This window comes from Ovis aries, chromosome 21 (genome assembly GCF_016772045.2).
Source record: "Ovis aries strain OAR_USU_Benz2616 breed Rambouillet chromosome 21, ARS-UI_Ramb_v3.0, whole genome shotgun sequence".
In the NCBI taxonomy this organism is placed as follows: domain Eukaryota; kingdom Metazoa; phylum Chordata; class Mammalia; order Artiodactyla; family Bovidae; genus Ovis; species Ovis aries.
The window spans coordinates 22,073,150-22,099,799 of NC_056074.1; the positions used below are offsets into that span (position 1 = coordinate 22,073,150).

Below are 26,650 nucleotides of genomic sequence, written 5' to 3' on the forward strand. Positions count from 1 at the left end.
ACAAAACACATCTCTTTCAATCCGTTTGACTTAAAATAGCCAGTGGTAGATTTTGTTGGTTGAAATCTAGTTCCATGACTGGTACAATAAAAATATTTTCCTACCCAAAGGTTGGTGGTGGGGGGAACTATCCATCTTTTAGAATTTAAAGTATCTTGTTATAGGTATAAGCTTAGGGAGGTTTACAGAAATTCTGCTGTGTACAAATTTCTGGCAGCAAAAGAAGCCTCAGAATTGCGAAAGACAATTCACAGCCTGCTAATCAGAAGAGCTGCTTTCACTGATTGATGATGGTTCTAGAAAGATCCAGTGCAATAATAGACAAGTATAGAGAAGCTGAAAGTAAATTTCACGGGAGGAGAGTAAATACATAATAAAGCTGACTAAAGCTCGAAACTTTATGGTATAAAAGAACAGAGATCATGAAACAGAATACAGAAAAGAGAATCAGCATATGTTGGTGGGATAGCGTCAAGAAATGATCATTTCAGAAACATAACCAATCAAATGTAAAGTATTATTGTAGGCACTGGTGCCAAATCAAACATATCACTGTAATTATCTATTAATATTATCATAATTACTACTAACATTTAGTAAGCAGTTACGTATCAACCGGGCTTCTCTGGTGGCTCAGACTATAAAGAATCCACCTGCAATGCAGGAGACCTGGGTTCCTTCCTGGGTTGGTAAGATCCCCTGGAGAAGGGAATAGCTACCCACTGCCGTATTCTGGCCTGGAGAATCCCAAGGACAGAGGAGCCTGGGGTCCGTGGGGTCACATTTGAGTCCGTGGAGTCACAAAGAGTCAGACACGACCAAGTAACTTTCACTTCACTTCACTTACATGTCAGCCACTTTGCGAAGCACTGTAAGTAGATCCAATCTTTACAACAATCTTGTGAGACAGATACTACCATCAACCTCATTTTATAAATGAAGAAACCAGGGTTAAAGAAGTTAAGCAATTTGCCCATCAGCATAGAGCTAGTCAAAAAGCCAGTTAGAAATCAAGTCATATGGTTCTAGATGCTGAGAGCAGTATGCTATTCTGCTTTCTCATCTGGTAGAAAAATGAGCCAGAAAACACTGCAGATATTAACAATAAACTGTTTCATGAAAATTCTTCTATAGATAAATCCACAAACAGAAGAACAGAGGTTACTTCATCCACAGTGTACATTTCAAGTTTCTGAATGGAAAACGACGGAGAGATACTATGAACCCTATGGAAATAGCTATCTTATCTTTTCACGATATAAAAAAGGCAAAGGAAAACATCTTTGAAGAAAAGTATAATGTTGGCTCATCCAAAACAAAAAGGTCTAATATTCAAATGCTATAGGTTCTAAGTAAAGCAAACAACTGGCCACAATAAATATGTGCCCTGTGAGCAGTGCAGTGGAGACACAGCATAGCAGGCTGGCTGTCAGGATCAACTATGGGGTCCAATCCTGGCACTACTACAAATAAGGAAACGAATGTGTTCTCCAGGTCTCAATTTCTTAATCTCTACTAAAAAATAATATTATACTGTTTTTGTACCTACCTCAAAAAAAAATTCAATAGGAAGTACTAAGTTAATGTTAGCAACTTTTATTATTAAGTTGAAGTGCCTAAAACAGAATGCTAAGTCACTTTCAATAAATGCTCTCATGTAAAATTTCTATATATTCCAGCACTAAGTTTTATACACAAAGAATCTGAATATAATGATTGTAAAAATGTATCTCTAAAACGTCACTAGGAATTAGGGCTTCTGTGAAATAAAATGAAAATCAAATGAGTGGTATCACCATCCTTTTCTTCCACAGAGGAATTAAAATGAGAGTACACTGGACCCTCCTGGTGGTGCAGTGGTTAAGAATCTGCCTGCCAGTGCAGGGGACATGGGTTCAATTCCTGGACGGGGAAGATCCCACATACCACGGGGCAACTAAGCCCATGCACCTCACCTACTAAGCCCGAGCTCTAGAGCCTATGAGCACCAACTACAAACCCCAAAAACCTAGAGGCCATGCTCCACAACAAGAGAAGCCACCACACTGAGAAGCCTGCACAACACGACAAAGAGTAGACCCCACTCAATGCAACTCAAGTCGGCACACAGCAACAAAGAACCAGAGCAGCCAAAAATAAATAATTTTTAAAAATTATTCTTAAAAAAGAGAGAGAACATCTAGTCTCATAGAAATCAAAAATGACAATAAATATATAAATGAACATGGGTCTCCCATATTTCTAATAGATCCCTATCTTACATGATCTTACTATCAACAATAAATGTCGTTAATTTATGTAAAACAATCTCTTCTTTGGGATAGTAGTTCTCACACCTGTTTGGAAAGCAAGGCACAAGCAAGAAGAGGGTGCTATTTACAGAACCCGCAAAATGATGTTGTAGTTAATGGTAATAAAAGAACTAAAAAAACTTTTCCAGATTATGGAATTGCACATTCTCCAATATGAAAATAATAACCACCAGTCTCTATCTATGAAAAAATCTAAGCAAGAGCAATGTCATTTTTTCATTAACATTCATTTGGTGCTTGTTAACAGTTAACAGTTGCTAACTTCTGAATACCTACTATATGTCAGGTCAGGCAATATGCCAGAGACTGAGGTGCGTATTTTACTTACAACTTATTTACCTTGCTCACAACCATTAATGACTCCTTGTCATCATTACTTTCATTTTTACAATGAAACAGCTGAGGTTTCAAAGAGGTTAGATAGTTAATTGAAGTTCCAACAATGGGGAAGGGGCAGAGCAAAACTGTCCAACTGAAAACTGTTCGTGTATGTGCTTAGTTGCTCAGTCATGTCCGACTCTTTGTGAACCATGGACTGTAGCCCGCCAGGCTCCTCTGTCCATGGGATTCTCCAGGCAAGAATACTGGAGTGGGTTGCCATGCCCTCCTTCAAGGGATCTTCCCAGGCCAGGGATCAAACCCAGATCTCTTGCACTGCAGATGGTCTCTTAACCTCTGAGCCATGAGGGAAGCCTGAAACTTTGCATGCTTAACCACAACACTACACTCTACACTACGCAATAAAATCTTAAACATTTTATACAATTGTATTTAAATGTTATACGACTCAGAAAAGATCAACATTAATCAATTTTAAGAATAAAATATACACATCAGTGAGAGGACCATTGAAGGATCATTGCCAAGAATGTAATGTAAGCATGGTGAAAGTTGTTTAGAGAGTATACCTTTAATGTTCTCCCTCCAAAAGAGAAATGGTAATTATTGGATTGGCCAAGAAGTTGATTCAGGATTTTCTATAAGATGTGAGGGAAAACCAGAACAAACTTTTTGGCCAACCTAATATTTCATGTGACACAACGGAGGTGTTAACTAACACTATGGTGGTAGATATTATGTTAATATATTAACGTATCAAAGAAATACATTTATAATTTGTTTTCATTAAACTCACACAATGTTATGTGTCAATTACATCTCAATAACCCTCGGGGGAAAAAGAATTGCTGAGAAGCCTGCTATTAAAATTATTTTGGAAATTATTCCTAAGTTGCAAATGTAACATGCTTTGGTTAAGTACACAACTAACAAAATCTAGTTTTATAAGCTGTAATTCAAATAAAGGTCTTCCTACTAGAATATAAGCCAACTGTAAAATCAACCACTGGTCAATTAACCTAACTTAATTCCTCAAAGAGAGGATGTATTTTTAGAGAATAAAATTAAGTTGTAGGGGATAAACTAAATCCACTCTAATCTGTGTGTAGCCATTTTGGACTTCACATTTTAATTTGAGTAGGCACAGGGCTACCAGTACTGTCAAAAGGAAAACGATAACCTTTAGTTTTCTTTTAGCTGAATTGTTATCTGGTAAACAAAATACTACTGATATATTGAATTTTGTAGCATATCTTCTAACATTACCCTATACATCCATGATTTCTAATTTAATATTATTATAATTAGCATATCCACAGTCATAATTGAAAAGAAAACTATATAAAAATAATTCTCAAGAGGAGTGAAAAGATTGTTCATACTTCAAACATGTTTAGGTCAACTTAAAATCTTATTATGCTGGAATGAAATTTTACTAAAAGATAAGGGCCTTAGGTCTGCACTGGACAGCTATTAAAGACAAGAAAATCTACTAATCATCAAATTTAAAAATAATCTTAACTAAAAAAATAATAATAATAATAATCTTAACTGAAGCCTTAAAATGTATTTACCTTATGATATCCATTGCCTGGTAAAGTATTTCAGACTGATCAACTCCAAGAACCTTCTTTGCCCCTGCTTTAGCAGCAAACATAGAAAGAATTCCAGTTCCACAACCAACATCCAAAACTACCTGGTATAATAATAAAAGAAAAAGAACAGATGGTATTGAGAAGGTCTAACACTTTAAATCCTATTCATATATGATGATGTTTCTGGCTAGGAATAGATAACAAAATTTAAACGTTACCAGTCAAACATGGTAATAATTTCTATTTGGGTAAACTGAACATATAATTACATTAAATTATTTTAAATTCATAACTGTTTTTGGCCACAGTTTATTGCAATCATATGCAACAATGTAAATTTAAGAAATGTTTTATATGAAATGAGCAATTCCCACAGACTTACTAGGGAAGTACTCTGTCTTTAATTTAGGTTCAGTAATTCTAAATTTTAACAGAAATAAGCTTTCTCAAGTTTGAATACCAGAAATTAGCCTAAGCAGGACAGTCTGATCCAATACAATTTAGAAATGGTTATAAATGAATCATGGATGTAGAATGTTGTCATACCCACTCCACTTCCTAAGTTTAATATTAAACTCATTTTAATTACAGAGGTACAATAAAAAACAGGCTTTCAGAATTCAGTAACTTGAGAATTTAAGTTTTCAAAAAGATATTATCAATGGTAGAAGCAGTAAGAAGAATGAAATTTAAGATGTTATTGGGGATTGGAATGTAATAATTATTTCTAATCAAGAATTTCATACGGTTCTTCCCAGAATAGTAATAATGAAATCTGCATGGTCCACAGTAAAAAAAAAAAAAAAAAAAAATTACCAAGGAAACACATTAAGCAAAATACTCAGAAACAACCAAGAATAAAGAATAGACAGCAAAAGAGAATAGTAGTGTGATAAAGAAAACTCAAGCACAGAGCAGAGCTTAGGGCAAGGGGAGAGGATACACACACTCTTAGAATTTTAAATAGGTCCATGAAGTGCTTTTCCTAGCAAGAATATTGGAAAGGGTTTCCATTTCCTTTTCCAGGGTTATCTTTCTGACCCAGGGATCAAACCCGTGAGACGTCTCCTGCTTGGCAGGTAGATTCTTTACCACTGCACCACCTGGGGAGCCACTATAAGAAAAACAGAACTAGAATTTATCTATCGTATTGTTCAATCTATAGGGCTTCCCTAGTGGCTCAACAGGAAAGAATCTGCCAGCAATGCAGGAGATGCAGGTTCAATCCCTGGGTTGGGAAGATCTCCTGAAGGAGGAATTGGCAACCCACTCCAGTATGCTTGCCTCAGAAATCCCACAGACAGAGAAGCCTGGTGGGCTATAGTCCATGGGATTGCAAAGAGTCAGACAGGACTGAGCAACTGAGCAATGTTCAATCTATGTAAATCAATCTTTGTAAATAAACTTATTTACAAAACAGAAGCAGGCTCACATGCTTAAAGAACAAACTTATGGTTGCCAGAGCGGGGCGAATTGGGGGAAGAGATAGTTAGGAAGTTTCGGATAGATATGTACACATTGCTTTACTTAAAACGGAAACCAACAAGGACCTACTGTATAGCACAGGGAACTCTGCTCAATGAGACAGCCTGGATGGGAGAGGAATGTGGGAGAGAATGGATACATGTATATGTATGGCCAAGTCCCTTTGCTGTCTACCTGAAACTATCATAATGTTAATTGGCTATACTCCAATATAAAATAAAATTTTTTTAAAAAGAATCTATTACATTGTTCAACAGCTATTTTTTCACTAGGTATTTTTCCACAAGCATAAGATAATCAGCTTGTCTATTTTTTTTTAAGTCTTAGTATTTTTATGGGGACTGAACTAAAATATAAATTTACAGAACACAGACAATTTCAGTTTGTGTTTTCTATTCAGGAACATGGTAAGAATTTCAATTTGTTTTAAGCATCTTTTATGTTCTTTAGGAGTTTGGGATTTTTTAAAAATCTCTTTCATGTAAGTCCTGCACACTTGTTAAATAACATCTGTTCCTATGCATTTTATCTTCGGCACTGTTTACTAGTATAAGGGAAGTCTGTTCCATTACATTTTAAAATATACCAGAACTGACTCCAAAGGAGAGAATCTGAACAGTCTTAATTTCTATTGAAGAAATAAGGTTGTCAAAAGGCTGCTACTCTGTGTCCCCTATCCTCTCTGCCCCTCTTAGAAGGTAGAAGCTGCTTAGGGAGAATGTGACTGTCCCTGACCATAATGTTACCTGTTTGGGTGAGTCAGCACATTTTAATATAACCACTTCACACATTAAGAAAGTTCAAAACTGTAAGATGAACTCTATAAGATACCACTGCAAAACCATTCTTTTAAGTTACAAATAAAATATACTAACCACACCATCAAGTAAATACTGTAACACCGAGCATATATATTTATAGCATGGTTATAGTATATCAACTTGAAATATTACATGGCATGAAATGAAAATAAAATGTAAAAACATATACAACACAACAGTAAGTGATGACTTCCCAGAAACTTTCATTGAAATATTTGCAAAATTAAAAATAAAAGATCAGTGTAGAATTTACCAAGTTTGACAGCACAGTGCTTTGACAATGGTGTTTGGGAATACTGAATATCAACACTCATGCACTGTTTCTGGAAAGACAAGCTGGCAGCACTAACTCCATCCAGGGTAGAACCTTTCTGAACCAGAGAGTCCTCTGCTAGAATTTATCTTATTATTCTATTCCTACATTTATAAAAAGATTTTTAATATTTTATATTTTTACAAGCATTATTTCTAATATAAAAAATTTGAACTTACGGACAATTTACACTGAATTTTTGAGCCATTAAAATAACATTAATAAGCAATTATCTTAGAGAAACTGCTAAGTGACAACAACTAAGTACAGCAGGATATATATCATGTACTCCAATTCAAGTATGTATTCTCTGGTAAAACTACACACGTACATAATTTATATACATATGCATATATATATATATAAAATCTTAATTCTTTCTGAAGGAAAGAGAGCTTTAGAGAAAGAAACAGATTCAGGATCATACAGCTGGTAATTTGTAAAGCTGAAACTCAAACATAGGTCAAGCTGCTTTTTAAAAAGTGCATACTTAAATTATATTTTTAGTTGCATACTAATTATTACATCTAGCTCAGATTTAGGTATTTGGGCGAATAAACTAAAACTTGATAGAACCAAGAAAGAGGGAGAATGATAACAGAATACACTAACATTATTTTTCAAAACAATGAAGGAATGTATATAAAACATTTTAACTGTAGATAATAATCAAAAGCATAAAAAAGGCACCAAACTGTGAATTTCTTCAATGAACTACAAATAGAAATTAATTATGAGTGAGTGAGAACAACATTACGCCACCCAACATTAAATTAAATCTGAGAAACCATATGGCCTCCACAGGAGCTTTGTGAATTAAAACAATATTAAGAAAGGAAAGAAGGAAAGGAAGCAGGAAGGATGGAGGAAGAGGAAAAGAAATTTTAATTTTAATCCCTTTTCTGAAAAATAAATTTCTACCATGCCCTAAACAATATATGATACAGAAGCTAGAGCTGTGATATGAAATTTATCTACCTAATGAAGAAAAATGAAAACAAAAACAATGGTATAAAACTTAAGAAATGTTATTCCATACATTTTTTAAAAGAACTATATTTAAATAATTTCATGCACATGTTCTGTCATGCCACAGAGGACCTATGCATGAAAAATAATGAGAATTAAAATGTCATTAATGAATCTCACCCGAATTATTTTCTCCTTAAATTGCAGTGGCACAGGGTTAAGGGCACTAGACTAGGACTAAAACCTTCAAGTCCTGTTTTTTCAGTTGCCTATTTTAGGACAAGTCTTTAACCTATTGGTTTCAAATTCTTCATGTATTAAATACCTACCATCCCTAGTTACAGGTATATTATACAGCAGAGAGACAACATGTTTGAAAATAGTCTGTAAATTATCAAACACTATTTAAATGTATGGTAGTATATTTTCTACATCTGCACCCATAGTATAATACAAAGAAGAGTATTCCAAATCACATAAAATCTCTAGATTACTATTGTTAATTACGGAGAATTATATCCTGAATATGCTTTAAAGAATTAGAAATTGATACATATTTTACATTATACTCTTAAGAAACCATAAATGCCAAGCAAACCTAACCACACATTGATAAAAGAAAGCATGTTAGCCAAATTCCAATTTATTAATAAGCCCTCTCCTAACTGTGACAGATTTAATCTCTTCAGCAAAAGCAGTAGGTACAATACAAAATAAACTTTATATGTTTTCCATGGTCATGTATTTTGTCCAAAAGTGTATAATATATATGGTATTTCTGTAACAGTTACTATCAAAAAATTAACAGCAGATAATGACTGGGTACAGGTCTATGAACCCAGTAAGATGTGTTTCCTATACATAGAAATATTCATAATTACTCAATTTCCTGATTAATCTTATGATTACAAATACTTTTGTCTTTTCACTATTTTCTTATGTAATACAAGACAAAAGTCTATTCAGAGCATATTGAAAAAGAAACTGCTGCTAAGTCACTTCAGTCATGTCTGACTCTGTGCAACCCCACAGACGGCAGCCCACCAGGCTCCCCCATCTCTGGGATTCTCCAGGCAAGAACACTGGAGTGGGTTGCCATTTTCTGCTCCAATGCATGAAAGTGAAAAGTGAACGTGAAGTCGTTCAGTTGTGTCCGACTCTTAGTGACCCCATGGACTGCAGCCCACCAGGCTCCTTCACCCACAGGATTTTCCAGGCAAGAGTACTGGAGTGGGGTGCCACTGTCTTCTCCGGAAAAAGAAACTACTTTTACTTAAAAAATTCCTACCGCATTGGTATCAAAAAATATTTACAGCATTAATATCAAAAAGTATTTTTAAAATATTTTACAAGATAGTTCAAAGATACTGGTTTTATAAAAACAGAAGTCCTAAAGTTTTAGAACCAGAAAAAAATTTTTTTAATCATTTTATACATGAGGCCCAGAGACTCACCACTGTCTAAATTTATTATGTGGCTGGATCCTGAGTAGCCAGGCAGAACTAGTGACTCCCAGACTAGTACATGTTTAAATTGTACACAACATATTGAGGAAAAAATAAAAACCTAGGCATAATCTAACTAACTTTAAAGCAAAATTTTAATAGTAACATTATTTGCTTCACTGGAAAGTATTTTTTTACATATTAAATAAACTGTTCAAGAATTTTAGGTGCAAATATAAAAACTACTAAAAAAATGATGAGTGCTATAATAATAAATAGAAAGCAAATAAAAAAGCCAACAAAGAACTGATAAAAACTAATATTTAAAAAAATGAAATAATCTGCCTGTTGGGGAATTAGCAAAAACAAAGAAATACACGCCGTCATTACCTTATAGGTAATGCGTTGGCCAAAAGATGTCAGAACCATATAAATTTCACATCTCCAACTCAGCTAAGTCACAAGTTAAACACTGCTCTTAGGAAACAGGTATGGAAAACAAAAAGCCAGTCATATATATATATATGTTATTCCAAGCAACATAAAACTCAGGAAAACAGTCTTTTCAATATATTAAGGTCGTGGGTCACTACTGCAATATCATATAAGGTCTATGAAATAACCTTAGAAAAGTATCTTTTAAATTAAGGGGAACTATGAAAACCTGATGTTACCAGTATACATATTCTTGAAGTAGAAAGTGTGTGTTTATGTTACTCAAGTCGTGTCTGACTCTTTGCAATCCCATGGACTACAGCCCACCAGGCTCCTCTGTCCATAGGATTCTCCAGGCAAGAATGCTGGAGTGGGTTGCCATACCCTTCTTCAGGGGATCTTCCCAACCCAGGGATTGAACCCAGGTCTCCCACACTGCAGGCAGATATTTTACCATGTGAGCCACCTGGGAAGCCCCTCAAGTAGAAAGAGAGGGGGAAAATTTCCAAGCAAAGGTATGCGAGTGGCACAGACAATCATATACTAGACTAAATTAGTGGATTAACTTCCAGGTAGGTGGAACAAATAGAAAACCTGAACTCTTAGGTAACATGCCAATGTAGAGAAGGAGGGAAAGAGAAAGTGAAGAAAAAATGGAAAAATTCACAAGGGAGGAAAAAATATATGACACAAATTTCACACACATACTCATACACACCATGAAGGATCATCTTTGAAATAACCAGAGGCAGTATAAAGACTAATTGTAAAATATTAAGTATCTCATAAAATGGTCTCAAAAAAAGGCACATAAAATAAATTCTATCTGAAAATATTTGACCCTATTTACCAAATGAGTTTTTAAATTAAGTTTTAACTAATTAATGTGAACTAAAATAATAATTAAATGCTTTGATATGGGGTTTATCTTGTACATTTGAAATTAACAAGAATCACAGTAAATCAAAAACATGGTTTAAGAAAAACTTACCTAACTGAGCAAAGTTTAAGTTAAATCACTATAATTAATGAATTTCAATTAAAAAAAGTATAATGAATAACACCAATCAGCATTTCTGTTATCAGTATTCTGCACCACAGATCAGCATCACAAAAGTCTTCCATTAAATAAAGCCAGTATACATAAAATCGGGCTTCCCTGGTAGCTCAGCTGGTTAAGAATCTGCCTGCAATGCAGGAGACCCTGGTTTGATTCCTGGGACAGGAAGATCCCCTTGAGAAGGGATAGGCTATCCACTCCAGTCTTCTTGGGCTTTCCTGGTGGCTCAGACGGTAAAGAATCCGCCTGCAACGCGTGAGATCTAGGTTTGATCCCTGGGTTGGGAAGACCCCCTGGAGGAGAGCGTGGCAAACCACTCCAGTCTTCTTGCCTGGAGAATCTCTGCGGACAGAGGAGCCTGGCGGGCTACAGTCCATGGGGTCGCGAAGAGTGGGACAGGACTGAGTGACTAAGCACAGCACACACATGAAATCAACTGCTGTCACAATGACCTAAGAGGATTTCTGCTACCCGAGATCCACATGAAACATGTAATTCTATAGACTATGCTACTCACCTTGTCTTTGAAGATATGTGGGTTTTGGTATATAAAATCTCGGTAACTTTCTGTTCGTACTTTGTCCTAGGGCAGAGAAAGGAAAATATCACATTATACTTACAAATAAAATTTTTTAAGGAAGATATCTGCTAATTATCACATACGTTTCTACAGCTCCTTTTTGCCTAGAAACCCATGTTTAATCTTTTTTTGCTACAAGAAAATAATAGGGACTTCCCTGCTAGTCCACTGGCTAAGACTTCAAGCTCTCAACGCAGGGGGCTCAGGTTCAATCCCTGGTAGGGGAACTAGATCCCATAAGCCACAACTAAAGATTCCGTGTGGTGAAACTAACACCCAGCACAGCCAAATAAATATTTTTTCAAAAAGAAAATAGGAACAGTAACAGCAACAACACACAAAGAAAACATTTAATAACATCACTGAAAGTCAAATAAGACCTAAGTTCTTAAAAATGTATATATTTTTGTCTTGACGTGCACCATCACTGTAAGACTTCAAGTGATAATTAATACTAATGGGCCTGATTCCCTGTAGTAGAACTAGGTTAAAATATGAGAGAAAAAGGACAAAACAGACAGATGTGAAAATTACAGTTACATAATGAAAACTGAAGGTAAACTGAGTACAGTTTTCCGAGAAAGTCATCGATCAGCACCTACGTGATTTATAATCCTGTTTTGTTTCTAGAACTGTCTGTAGTAGGAAATGATGCTTAAAAGCCTATAAGCCTAAAAGTAAATCATTTGAGCCCTACAGTCCACATTATGAGACTTCCCCACTCCGGAGTCTCACATGATCTGTGACTCAGGCAGGCACTGAACGTTAACATTTATGTTGGTTCCTGAACAGTGCTGATTCCCTTTTAAATCACCTCAGCTGAGACATGTACTGACAGCAACTTAAGCAGTAAGGGCACAGTTGCTAAGGGAGGAAAATGAGTCTGATACAAATATCTCAAATCGGGAATTTTAAATTTCACACTTGGTAAAAAGTAGTTATCAACAAACACTACAACATTTATACCATTCACATCACTGACAAAAAAAACATGTTCATGCCAATATTGGAATTAAAAAAAAAAGATATATATATGTCTTAAATTAGAAGCTGTTTTACAGGGGGAATTCCATAATTAATTCCATGTTTTATGATAGAATTAGTTCTAACTGCTTTACAAACAAAATTTTAAATCAGGTTTATTAAATTTATGTATTTTAAGAATTATTATGAGAATCTAATACTCAAATGAATTTAGACATACTATTAAGTAATTAATTTTACAAATCTTTAAAAAAATACCATTCCATACATTCTTTCTATTTTTATACTCTTCTTACACTATAACCAGTGATTTTTGCTGACACAACAAAACCCACAAAGGGTGAACGTCAGTCAAGAAGGCAGTCACTCAGAAAGCTCTCACCAATCACACTGCTCTCATTTAATCACTAGCACCCCAACTCCTGTCCTTAGTCCATGCACTGCTGCTCAGTTCAACCATAATCCTTCATCCGGCTCTTCCTACACATCCATCTGCTTTCACTCAGATGCTCACCCTGGTGCAATGAAATTCAAAGTATACTAACAAACACAGTGCTTTGGACATAGCAGAGCTTTGATTTAATAAATGAATTTTTGAGAGGAAAATCCACTGAATGTGAAAATCCAAACAAATTAAAGACAAGCCCTTAAACCATTCCTAAAAATTTATTCCAACAAAGGACTAAAACTGTTCAATATAAAATAAGGTAATAAACAAAAATAAAATAATCTTTTGCACTCACCTATTAAAACTAAGAAACACAAAAGAACAAGAGCTTCTTTTGCTTCTCAATATTAAGAAGCAAAATAATCTTTTAAGACTAGTACATGGTGTCATGGAATTATTCCTACAAATATTTTAAAAATTTAAGTATGAGACTAAAGACAACAGAAAAATTATATACTATAAATTTTACTGATATAAGTTAAGCATGTTTTAAAATACAGGCTCATAAAGGTGGACAGAATGCCTGAGTCAACTACAAATACAATGAAGAAAATGAAGTAAAGAAAAATTATTTAATGGTACTATAGTCTAGATAAATGTTCACCAGGATAAACAATGTTTTTCTTGGGGGAAAAAAAAACAGAGAGAGAGAGAGAGAGAGAGAGAGAGATACATCTCAGATTTAAAACATTAGCAACAACTCCTTTCAGAAAGATAAAGTGGTGAAGGATTTTGAAAGTTCATGTCATCTATTCTGCGATCAACTACATCTCTGGAATTCAAAGTTACCTTCATCTTGATTCTGAAAAATAAGATTATAAACTATCCTTATTTATAATCACTAAATAAGGCATATACAAAATAGTGTCATTAAAATACTGTATCTGAGACTAAGCAACAAAAAATCCAAATAATATTTTTATAAAAGCAAGGCCAATTCTAAGCATAAAAGTAAGTCCTGTATGTATGCCTTCTCAATTTAAAATGATCACGTGAGATGATCAATTTTAATGATCTTAAATGTAAAGATCATGTGAGATTCTGGTAGTAACACAACCTTGAACAAATTATATGTGCTAAGAATTGTTTTGATAGGAAACAGAAGAAATATTGTGTGACATAAGGCAATATTTCATATTCGTCCACAGTATATAACTTAGCAAAATATAAAATGGACAGTCTTTTTGAACGAACTATATCCATATTTCCTATGATCCAAGGAGAGGTGGTTACACTGTATATCAGCTAAGGGGGATTAAGGCATGAGAAATTATATTAATAAAAATTCTTAAGTGATTCCAGATCTACAAGTGAGAAGACAGCACTGGGAATTTTCAGCTGGAACTTCTTAATGTACATCAAAAGGACTTACAGATACTCTATCTGGTATGAAATCCTCTAGTTACTGAAATATAGCTACAAGGGTCCAGGAGAAAGATTTGGAAATAAGTCCAAACTGGATTTCCCAGATGACTGAACCGAGAGCACTCAGATGTACTATCTTCTAGGAGTCTCAGTGACTTACCAGTCTGAAAAATCCAATACAATTTCCCTATCAAAAGCATTAAAGGTTCATGGCATTGAAACTGATGGGGTGATTTAAAATGACGAACATGGGCAAAGAAAAACTCCTTTAAAGAAAATATTCTAGACACAATAAAATTAATTTTAACGAGGAAAACGATGTATGTCCGTTTCTTTTAAATAAATGCATCCTGGACTTAAAATAATTTATTACTTATAACTGTTACTTGCAATCCTATGCAACTACCCAAGGAACAACAAAAAGCACAACCAACCACGACAAGTCATTAGTGAAGAAATGACATGACTTTGCATTAAAAGACCCCAAATAATTACAATTACTATTAATCAGCAAACCTCCAACTCTGCAATCCTGCAAAACTGACTCAACAAAATATATACATGTTATTAAATATTCCTGATTGTTTTAAATAGGTGTTTCAAGGAACACAGTCTTCAGGCTTCCATAAAATAAATCAATCTTCTGAGGAAGGATTCAAAAGGGAATTTTTCTTTTGTTGGTTTTAAGAAAGGAAAAAAAAGGTAGTGACATCTAAAATTGACAGATAAACATCGAAAATTTTCAATAATTTTTAAACTCCAACATTTGTTAGCTATTTTCACTTTTACTAAATTAAAAAATTACACTTTGCTTTTTTATAATCTATAATAGATGATAAAATGTATCTATTATACCAGGTACAGCTAGAAATCTACTTATAGTTTATATAAACATTACCATTATAAAAATTAAAACCAACCAAGTTCAAGTATCTAATCTGACTTAGGAAATTCTTTCTATCATTGATTTCAAATGTAAAAAAGTTATGCCATAACTGTGAGAATTATCTACAATAACTTTATACCAAAGAATTATTCTTTGCCTAAACTAATGACAGGACTGCTAATTAAAACACTAATTTCTCCTTTACACATTAAAAGGCAAACATATAATTTATTTCTTCCTATTTAAAAGTTGCTCTTGAGAAGCCTAAAATCATTAGCAATTTTTCCCATTGTCCCATTTTAAGCAAAAGTAATCTCATAATAAAGATTAACAATGATCTTAAGTAGAATTTACAGTAATTCTGATACTTCTATAATCTTTTCAACGTAAGATGAGCTATCAAGTACCAAAAAGATCTAAAAAGCAGTTCTCAAAAAAAGAGAAAAAGGCAGTTCTACCACAGCATGTGTGCTAAGAACCAGTTTCACTCTATCTTTCCTTCAGCATGGACTTGACACATCTGTGCTCTTTTCTAACCTTGAGCATTTCTTCATGTATCCCATAATGCCCGTAGGAGCTGAAATAAACACCATCCTCATCCTCCGGGAGGTCTGCAATGGCAGTGGTAGATGACGGGCAGGCTCTGACATCTGCGTTCATCACAAAATCCTGAGCAAATTGTCTGTAATCAATTTGAAATACACCCTTGAGACAAGTTTATTGGACCATGAAAAAAGGAAAGGCTAGAGGCTGAGAGGCAGAGGTAGGAGGGGAGTGTGGAGTGTGATGAGCCTCTAAATCACGCTTTATCTTAAGCAACAAAAAGCTCCCCCTGCTGGATTTTAAGCAATGGGCATATTCAAACCCAGGTGGAAGTAGCCAACTGCAAGTTATGGCTGTTGATACCTTTCGACCAACAAAATAAGCATACTATGACTCTATTCACTTTTCTACTGTTTCAAAATCTTATTATATCGTGGAAAGGTTATATGAGCAGAAAGCAGATCCAAACTGGAAATTATTTACACACACCAACACCATCCACTTAGCCTCTAAAACTCAGTTCCCTCTCTGATCACAACACATCAGGAACCTATAATGTATACATGGGAAAGAAGTGTAAAGAGGCAGATAGAGTTGTTAGTTACTAGGTTACTCAGCATAAAATATCAGAAAAGGGGAAGGGAAACTACAATTCACTTGACTATTTTTCCTGCTGGACATTCTGGCAAACCATCAAATGGGTTCTCAGGCAGTAGCAGCCAACTTACAAATCTAACAGGTTAAGCTGGAGGTATATATATACTTGACAGAAAGGCAGAATCTCAGACTCTATCTATTCAAGGCCTCCTGAATCAGAATCTGTAGTTTATTGCATTACCCAGGTGATCTGTATACACATAAAATTCTGACAAGTACTAAGCCAGCAGAATGCTAATTTATGCACTGTAGAAAACCATCTTATGGAGCCAGTTTTCTGATTACATACTTCACCATAATTATCATTTGATTCTTTAAAAGCAAATATCTCAACTGTATATTTTCCCCAAGTCTAAAAGTATTCATGCTTATACTTTAAAAAGCCTAGGAGAAGAAAAGTAAAGAGGAGAAAGCTATTAGAAAGAAGGTAATTCAAAAGAAGGTAGCATTAAGGAACAAAAGCACTCAAGAGGAAAACACTCCCGAGAACAATTACCATTAATACAAAGTAATTACATAGAAGTATATGAGAACAGAATTTTATGTTAATTAGTTATAGCCACAATGTACAAAAATACTGCATATCCTCAATATTACTAAAATTAAATATCTACACTGTGCTTTCTAGTACATGAAATATTTTACTGTATTCCACCTTGAACTGTATTATTTGAGGGCTCTAAACCATTAATTTTCTGTAAGATTGATAAACTACTTCATTTTCTGCAGGTCCTCACGTGCTCCAGCCAACGCAGCTTCAGCAGCTAGTGCCCTGGCTTCCATGTGTTTCAGCTTTTCAACAAGAGATGCATTTTCACTGAGCCCATTGGGATATGAGAATGGGACTGACAGCGGTTCATAAAGATCTTCTACATCTAAAAAAAATGAATGGACATTATTTTCAAGCCATCTTATATGTGCACATCTTATATGTGCAACAACAAAGCACATGTACATGTGTTACAAATAAATATATACTAAGTGCCTATTATGCAGCCAACTGAGAAAAACCAGTACATTAAATATTTAATATCCAAATCATTTTGAGTTTATAAAGAACATGCTATTAGTCTAAGTTTTTCACTAGTTGGCTAAACTGAACACACAAACAAACAGTAACTGTACTGAATCAAACCCAGGACAAAGCAAAAAAGTAGAAGGAAAAAAAATGCTAATATTTATTGATTGGGTATCTTCCAAATTCATGTATCACATCTCGTTTCATCTTCAAAACAAACCTAAAATATAAACATTTATCCCTGTTTTAAGACATGGGAAAAATAAATTTCAGAGAAATTGACTAGCCCAAAGTCATAGAGCTGTTTAATGAGTGAACTATGATTCAAACCCATGCCTGCCTTTCTAGCCCATGTCCGGCCATCACAGAAGGCCACCTCTAGTCTCTGGGTCTTTACCTATAGAAAAACAGGTATTACATTTAGCTATTCCTTAAGGACAGCATGGAGGTTAAGGAATTTTCTACATTCACTAAGTTTTTCATCTTGGGTAAGGTGATATGCAATCTATACACTGTCTTAGTGCTGATATTGTTAAATATCCTAATTCCTAATATTATTAAAAATTGAATTAAATTTAATTTCACTATATGTAAATTAGTAACTTCTGCTATAGAAGTTAATGCATGTAAATCATTAATTCTGCAAACAGAAATTAATATACAGAGCTAGTGAGTTGTACAAAACTTCAATGTCCACTGACTAGTCTAATTAACTTTCACATCAACTAAGGCAATAAAAACAATACAGGTATTATACTGTCTCCTCAGAGCAGCACTGAGGGAAACAGGACTTTTTTCCCCCATTCAGTCTTTACTTGCAACAATTCTTTAGAGCTGAGACAAAATACTAAGTTTAACAAATTCACAATAATATTATATAACTTAAAGACTAACGCCTAAATTGAACTTGTCATAAAAGCAGTGCAGGATAATCAGTCTGGCAGAATGCTGACTCTTCGCTATAAAAACTATAGATTCATCCACTATTTAATTCATCCAAAATTAACAATAGCAACAAAACACTGCCAAACTGTTAAAGGATGGTGTACCATTTCTCTACTTCCTACTATAATTCTCATTGTGTATCTTGTCTTCAAAATTCTTTCAACTGTTTGCAAACCACCTTGTTAAAGAACTGAACAAAGAAACTGGCTTGTTTCAGCTAGTTTCTGTGATTTGCTTTCTGCTGCAATAGGTGAGTCACAATAAAAATTTGAAGTATTAATAATACAGTTTTCCCTTGGTATCTGCAAGGGCTCTGTTTCAGGACCTCCCTCAGATACCAAAACCCACAGATGCTCAAGCCCCTGTATAAAATGGCAATTTACACTTAGCACTTTAAATCATCTCTAGACTCCTTATAGTAACTAGTACAATATAAATGCTATACAAATAGTTGTAAATACAATGTAAGTAGTTGGCACTGAGCACCAAATTCAAGTTTTTTTTTAATTTTCTGGAATTTTTTTTCCTGAATATTTTTGATCTTTGGTTGAATCCAAAGATGCAGAACTCCTGCATACAACAGGCCAGTTGCACACAAATAATTATAAATTAAAGGTTAAGTGTATAGCTTTGAAAATGAGAAAGGATTCAGTAAACATTAACATTCATACCTACAGTATATCGAAACAGTCCTAAACCACACTCAGGAAGAACTGCCACATCTACATTCTATCTGAGGAAGTTCAAATCACCTGGACACTCTATCCTGGCTGCTGGAAACTACCACAAAAGATAGTTTATCACGAAGACCTAACAATTATGAGAATAAATCTCACAAAATCTCTCAAAATACATGAAGCCAAAGCTGACAGAATTAATGGTAAAAGCAGAAAATCCTCTAAACACAGTCAGGGATTTAAATACACCTTAATCAACAATTGACGGGCAGATTTTTAAAATTCCAAAAAGACAAAAAATCTGAAGGAAAATACTAGCATGGTGACCCATTTATACAATAATGTGCCCAATAACTATCTTGACACTTGTGAAGATTACTCATCAGTAATTTTGTAGAATGTCCCTCAACCTGGGACTGTCTGATGACTTTTTCATTACTGGAATGAGGTTATACACTTTTGGCAAGAACAACAGAGAAACAACGCTGTCTCCTCAGAGCATTACACAAAGGGGTTCATGATGTCAATATGGTTATTACTGGTGATGTTAACCTTGATCACTCGGTTGTGGTGGGGTCTGGCTTGGTTTTTCCACAAAAGTTAACATCTCCTTTGTAACAGATTTCTTAGGGGAGATACTTTGAACTATGCAAATCCTATCTCACCCACCTAAGTTTTCGCCCACTAATCTTAGCATCCATGGGTGGCTCTTCTCTGCAAGTTACTACTGCAGTACTTGCCTAATGCTTTTCTGTCTTTCTTCTTCAACATTTATTAATAGAAATTCTATGCCAAAGAAAGGCAATGCCAAAGAATGCTCAAACTACCACACAATTGCACTCATCTCACATGCTAGTAAAATAATGCTCAAAATTCTCCAAGCCAGGCTTCAGCAATACGTGAACCGCGAACTTCCTGATGTTCAAGCTGGTTTTAGAAAAGGCAGAAGAACCAGAGATCAAATTGCCAACATCCACTGGATCATGGGAAAAGGAAGAGAGTTCCAGAAAAACATCTATTTCTCTTTATTGACTATGCCAAAGCCTCTGACTGTGTGAATCACAATAAACTGTGGAAAATTCCGAGAGATGGGAATACTAGACCACCTGACCTGCCTCTTGAGAAACCTGTATACAGGTCAGGAAGCAACAGTTAGAACTGGACATGGAACAACAGACTGGTTCCAAATAGGAAAAGGAGTACGTCAAGGTTGTATATTGTCACCCTGCTTATTTAACTTATATGCAGAGTACATCATGAGAAACGCTGGGCTGGAGGAAGCACAAGCTAGAATCAAGATTGCCGGGAGAAATATCAATAACCTCAGATATGCAAATGACATCACCCTTATGGCAGAAAGTGAAGAGGAACAAAAAGTCTCTTGATGAAAGTGAAAGAGGAGAGTGAAAAAGTTGGCTTAAAGCTCAACGTTCAGAAAATGAAGATCATGGCATCTGGTCCCATCACTTCATGGCAAATAGATGGGGAAACAGTGGAAACAGTGGCTGACTATTTTTCTGGGCTCCAGGATCACTGCAGATGGTGACTGCAGCCGTGAAATTAAAAGACGCTTGCTCCTTTGAAAGGAAAGTTATGACCAACCTAGACAGCATTATTAAAAAGCAGAGATATTACTTTGCCAACAAAGGTCCGTCTAGTCAAGGCTATGGTTTTTCCAGTGGTCCTGTACGGATGTGAGAGCTGGACTATAAAGAAGGCTGAACGCTGAAGAATTGATGCTTTTTTGAACTGTGGTGTTGGAGAAGACTCTTGAGAGTCCCTTGGACTGCAAGGAGATCCAACCAGTCCATCCTAAAGATCAGTCCTGGGTGTTCACTGGAGGGACTGTTAAAGCTGAAACTCCAATACTTTAGCCACCTGATGAGAAGAGCTGACTCATTTGAAAAGACCTGATGCTGGGAAAGATTGAGGGCAGGAGAAGGGGACGACAGAGGATGAGATGGTTGGATGGCATCACCAACTCGATGGACATGGGTTTGGGTGGGCTCCAGGAGTTGGTGATGGACAGGGAGGCCTGGCGTGCTGCAGTTCATGGGGTCGCAAAGAGTCGGACACAACTGAGTGACTGAACTGAACGCTGAAGTGGAGATACTTCTTCCCATTTGATTATTCATGTCAGTATGAATTCATGGACATTTATATTATCCTAAGGGTTAAAACCCAACACCGTCATTTTCTGTGTTAATCAAATTCTTCCATTAGTTTTGGCCATTAGGAGCTCCTTCATGTTGGTTTCCTGCATTCTTCAGGTAAGTCTCTTTTCACTTTTTCTTAGGTACTTCCTTACTTTCTGGAACAAGATGTCCCACGTTTATCTTGTATTTTCCCTGCCGTATCACGGAATCAATCACCTCTCTCAGGACCCTTGGCACCTTATATTAATAAAGGATTGTAAATCAAGGTCTGGACATGATGGATGCTCATTGCTACTGACATTTTTCTAGGCCCTTTCAGCAAAGCTAGACAGTATATAAGTATGTATTATACTAACCCACACACATCTATACTTCTGTATCTGTCTATATGCACACACATCTGTATTTCTGTATCTATCTGTCTACATAAGAAATACTGTGAATTTGTACTTCTGATTCTAATCTCTCATCACAAGATTTATTTCATCCTTCAATTCATCCTCCTTCTCCAACAATGAGAAATCTGGCTCTTATCCATTCCAACTTACTTTTTCCATTCTGGCATATATGAAAGTAGTGTCAGAATTGTTAATCCATACCCTCCAAGAAGGGCATCCCATGTGGCCAGTGGTAATGAATCTGCCCACCAATGCAGGAGACATGGGTTCAACCCCCAGGTTGGGAAGATCCCCTGGAGAAGGAAATGGCAACCCACTCCAGTATTCTTTTCTGGAAAATCCCATGGACAGAGGAGCCTGGCAGACTACAGACCATGGGGTCGTAGAGTCGGACATGACAGAGCAACTGAGGACACACATATATACACACATGCACCCTGCAAGAAACCCTTTTCTTTCTGGATTACAGCAGTTCCTTTTATCTGCAGCCTCAGCACAACATCCAGTCAAGGTCTCACATAGTTCTTCTCCTCCCCCCTCTCTGCAGTAGGGTTACACTATTCCTTTGTATTACAGTTCAGTTCACCTGTTAGTGCTTGCATTCCACCTCACACCAACATCACCCTCTTACCCCTTCAGACTCATCATTGCTGATTTAACTACATGAAAGCTACAAAACACATGACTACAGTCCTGAGAGTCAGAGCTGCACAAAGATATGTTCAGTGAAGGTGTCACTCCCTCATCTCTGTTACCTCAGTCTCTGCTCTCTTTCCAGCCTTGTCCCACAAATCCAAGTAAGTAACCAATCTCAATTTCTAGTTTATCCTTCCTATATTTCATTTGCAAAAATGAGCAGACCCATAAGCATCTTCTCAAATCTCTCCTACACGAAGAGTATCATACTAGATATTCTTTTGAGCTTTGCCTTCTTCATTTGACACTACATCTTGGAACTCCCCTAGCAGTCCAATGATTAAGACTCTGTGCTTCCAATGCAGGGGGTGCAGGTTTGATCCCTGTTCAGGGAACTAAGATCCCACATGCCACAGAGAGCAACCAAAAGATTACAAAAAAGAAACGAAAACAACAAAAGAGACAGAATGTCCTGGACAGCATTCTGCACCAGCTCAGTTCATTCTTTTTAATACAGGATTACTGCTCTGTGGTACGGACGTGCCACAGTTTATTCAACCACTCTTCCATATATGGACAGTTAGGATGCTTTCAACATTGTGAAATTGCAATGCTGCAATGAATAATCATGTTTTCTATGTATTTTCAGAGTGCTGGAGGTGTATCTTCAAGACCAATTCTTATGAGAGAAACTGCTGAGTTTAAAAGATCATGTCCAGGTTTGTTAGGTACTGCCAAATCTGATTCTACTAGCAGTGTATGACAGTGCCTCTCTCTTCACAGCCTTGTCAACAGACTGTGCTGTCGTACTGTAAAAATCTTTACCAGTCTAAGAAGTGAGAAATGGTAACTTGCTGTTGGGTTATTTTTATACCTTTTTTTGGTCTACAGTCCAACCACATCTTTCCCCATTGTTCCATCAACTGTTTGATCTTCTGTCCCTTAATTTTTAAGAGGCCTTTTACATGAAAAGGATATTAACCCCTTGTGGAATATGTTTCAAATACTATACCATACTTAAAAAAAAAAACATTGACTAAACTCCATTTTATTCACTCAGATTTCATTAGTCTTTCCCTAATGTCCCCTTTCTGTCCCAAAATTTCACCCAGGACACTACACGTGTTTAGCGCAACCCTTCTTGGCTATGACAGTTTTTCAGGCTTCCCTTGTTTTTATCAACTTGGGCAGTTTTCAGGAGCACTGGCCAGACTCTGTGCAATGTCCCTCACTTTGTGTCTGTCTGATGGCTTTTCATGGTTATACTCAGGTTACTGGTCTGGAGGGAAGACCACTGAAGTAAAGTGTTATTTTCATCACATTGTACAAAGGGCTCATACTACCAACATGACTTATTATTGACGACGCTAACCTTGATTACCTGGCTATGGTAGTGTTTGCCAGGTTTCTCCATCGTATAGTTACTTCTCCCCTCTTACACTATACATTCATCACCTATTTTCTTAGTCATCTTTTTAAATTTAGTTATCTTTATACCCTCAAAAGCCAAAATACAAAGCAGATGCTCAATAAATATTTACTGAAGGGCAGTGGAGATGAAAAGGTCGGTCACCAAGCCAGGAGTCAAGGGGGATGAAGACCTTCTCTTCCATCTCTCTCCACCAACGGCCAGGAGCACAGATCCTTTGTGAGGCTTTTCTGTTTTGGCTGCAGGATCTTAGTTTCCCAACCAGAGACTGAACCTGTGCCCCTTGCAGTGGAAGCATGGAGTCCTGAAGAGGGCCCACCAGGGAAACCCGCAGATCCTTTGAGAGATGCAAACAGTTCACTAGTGAGCACACCCAGTTCAAGGTCCACTTCCTTCCCTAGGCCCTTTAACTGTTCCAAATCTCAGTCATGACTTCTTCATCTAACTCCTTAGAATCTATTTACTGCTGCTGCTAAGTCACTTTAGTCATGTTCGACTCTGTGACGCCATAGACGGCAGTCCACCAGGCTCTCCCATCTCTGGGATTCTCCAGGCAAGAACGCTGGAATGGGTTGCCATTTCCTTCTCCACTGCATTAAAGTGAAAAGTCAAAGTGAAGTCACTCAGTCGTGTCCGACTCTTTGCGACCCCATGGACTGCAGCCTACCAGGCTCCTCCATCCATGGGATTTTCCAGGCAAGAGTACTGGAGTGGGGTGCCATCGCCTTCTCCATCTATTTACTAATAATAACAAATTCTCTGTCATTAAGCACTTATCCTGACAGGTAATACGCTAATATGCATTATCTTTGCAACGATTTTGTAAGACAGGTGTCATTATCTCCTTTTTACAAATTAAAATTAAGGCTGAAAGAAGTTTATATGCCTTTGGAAAGTAAAGAGTTCAATACTGGTCTGCATCCATCATAATCACCACACAGTACTCAGTATCTATTGATCTGAGTAACTGCTTTCTCTTCTGAACTGCCCTATTCTTCCTACTTCGCATGAAACTTACTACATTCCACCATATATTATTAATATAATACAGGACAGTCACTCAAATACAAAACATACCTACTATTAGATTATGGGCTCTCTACAGGAAGGACTCATTTGTTAGGTTTGTACAGAATTTAACATACTACTTTTAACCTGTGAGTGTTCAATTTGAGCTTAGGATGTCATGAAGACCACCTAGTGGGTACTTCGTCATGTATCAAAGAGATCACTCTGGTCACTTCTGAGGAGAAAATAAAATTTAAGAGAGGTTATAAAAACAAGAGAATCAACCTAGGCCTCACCAAATTTTAGAATTAAAGTTGGAAATCTGGCCCAAGTTCTCATTTTACAGATGAAGACTTAAAAACAGAAAGTGTAAGCGCTTTGTCCAGGGTCACTTAGTCCCTGAATCATACTTTAAGGTTCTTACTACAGCATCACACTGCCACACAACTCCTGTTAATGGTAATTCTTAAGGAAAGGAGTGGTTCCCCACAGTTCTCACTTATCAGAGAACTGCTCAAATATATATTGTCAAACTGCTATCTGTGACAGTATGTGTCTATTTAGAACAGTCTTGCTGATCTAAAGACAGCAACCCTCTATGTCACCCAACTGGCACAGAAACATGAAAGAAAGTAATAAATTAAAAAATAACAATAATAAATCATGAACTCCAATAAATTAGATCCATAAAGGACGAATAAGAAGCCAAATGAATTTTCACAAGATTCCAGTTCAGTAAGGAATGAACCAAAGCACAGAGCAAATAACTCAGAAAGAAAGCTACAGTCAAGAAATGAGTGAACCTGCCACAAGGCAGGCTTAAGAGTTAGTGTACATGGGTAAGCCCATGAGAATCTGCATGGAGTCTGCTCTACACCAAAACAACAGCTCTGAAAATTAGATATCTTAAGAAAAGTCAATCATCTGATGATGAGGTAAAAGCAGCAAATATTGCTAAATTTACTTAAATCTAATAAATATTATATCTGATTTATATTTTTAAATTTAGATTTAAAAGTTGTCAATTTGAGTTACATTAAAAATTAGTCTGCCAACTAAAAATTACTCTCTTAAATTTTCCTATGTTTCCAAACATCTTGTACACAATGTTTATCCCAAGCTCATAGCCCTCTCTGGTAATTGTTAGTGTGACTCACTTTTCAAGTGACTTAACTTATCCTACTGAAACCAACTACCCAAAAGGTCTTTCGAGAATCAAGAAGGTAACATATCTCCTGTAAAACCTAACCACTATTCTGCTATAACAAATGACCCTACTTTAAAGTAGATGCCGTATGTTCAGCTTACCAAATTGAAGTAAAAGGTCATCTTCTAATACTGGCTTTAAATATTCTTCTTTCTCCCAAGGCACTGGGTTGTATATGGAATTCATATATTCAACTGTAGGATTCTGGAAGTAAAATCAATTGCATATTTTTTCACTGTACATAATCACACAATCCCCTTACCAAAAGAAAATTAAAAAAGGAAAACATATCTACATTAATACACAATTGCTATTTAAAATGAATCTGTGTTAACCTGGCATTCCATTAACTTGTCTGAATGACTGCTTAATTGTTTCGGTGCACAGTTTTATACTGTTTGGATTTGGGGGAAATGGCAATATAAATATCAACTAACCAGAAGAAAGTGTTTAAAAAAAGAGCAACCAAAGCACTTAAAAACCACACTAGAAATCAGAAATTTCTGATTTTACATAGACTGTATTTTTTATCTGACACTGAATTACTTTGCCACATAATACTGATTCATCTCTCACATGCAATTAAAAATCATACTTGAGTATGGTAAGTATGTATGATACCACACATAAGTATGGTACTTATGTATGTATGTAAGCACCATGTATTTACCTGGTGCTATGCATTGTGCTAGTTCCTAATGTCCAGGATTCCAATATGATGAGTGTCAAATTTAAAACACTTCCTTATATAGCAGCTCTTCATGTTCTCTTAAAAATGGGTGCACTGATAATAATTGCAGTATTTCTTTAGGTTTTAAACGAAACTGTAAATTAAGCTACCATCTTACCTTAAGTCTAATAAAATTTATCAGTTTAATGTATCCATAAAATTCAAGTCCTAAAAGGGAAAAAAAAAAGTCACTTATTTCAACATGAGTT

The 26,650-nt window shown here is 35.9% G+C and overlaps 1 protein-coding gene across 3 annotated transcripts in view; it reads right to left on the reverse strand.

Moving 5' to 3' along the window:
* PRMT3 (protein arginine methyltransferase 3) overlaps nucleotides 1-26,650 on the reverse strand; it is a 138,455-nt gene that overhangs the window by 108,133 nt on the left and 3,672 nt on the right. For all 3 annotated transcript variants that reach the window (XM_004019444.5, XM_012101765.4, XM_060403971.1), the window contains 6 exons: nucleotides 26,560-26,609; nucleotides 25,813-25,915; nucleotides 16,953-17,112; nucleotides 15,575-15,719; nucleotides 11,292-11,357; nucleotides 4,226-4,347 (listed from right to left, as the gene is read on the reverse strand). In XM_004019444.5, coding sequence (XP_004019493.2) covers nucleotides 4,226-4,347; nucleotides 11,292-11,357; nucleotides 15,575-15,719; nucleotides 16,953-17,112; nucleotides 25,813-25,915; nucleotides 26,560-26,609 — 646 coding nt within the window. The remainder of the gene's footprint in view (nucleotides 1-4,225; nucleotides 4,348-11,291; nucleotides 11,358-15,574; nucleotides 15,720-16,952; nucleotides 17,113-25,812; nucleotides 25,916-26,559; nucleotides 26,610-26,650) is intronic.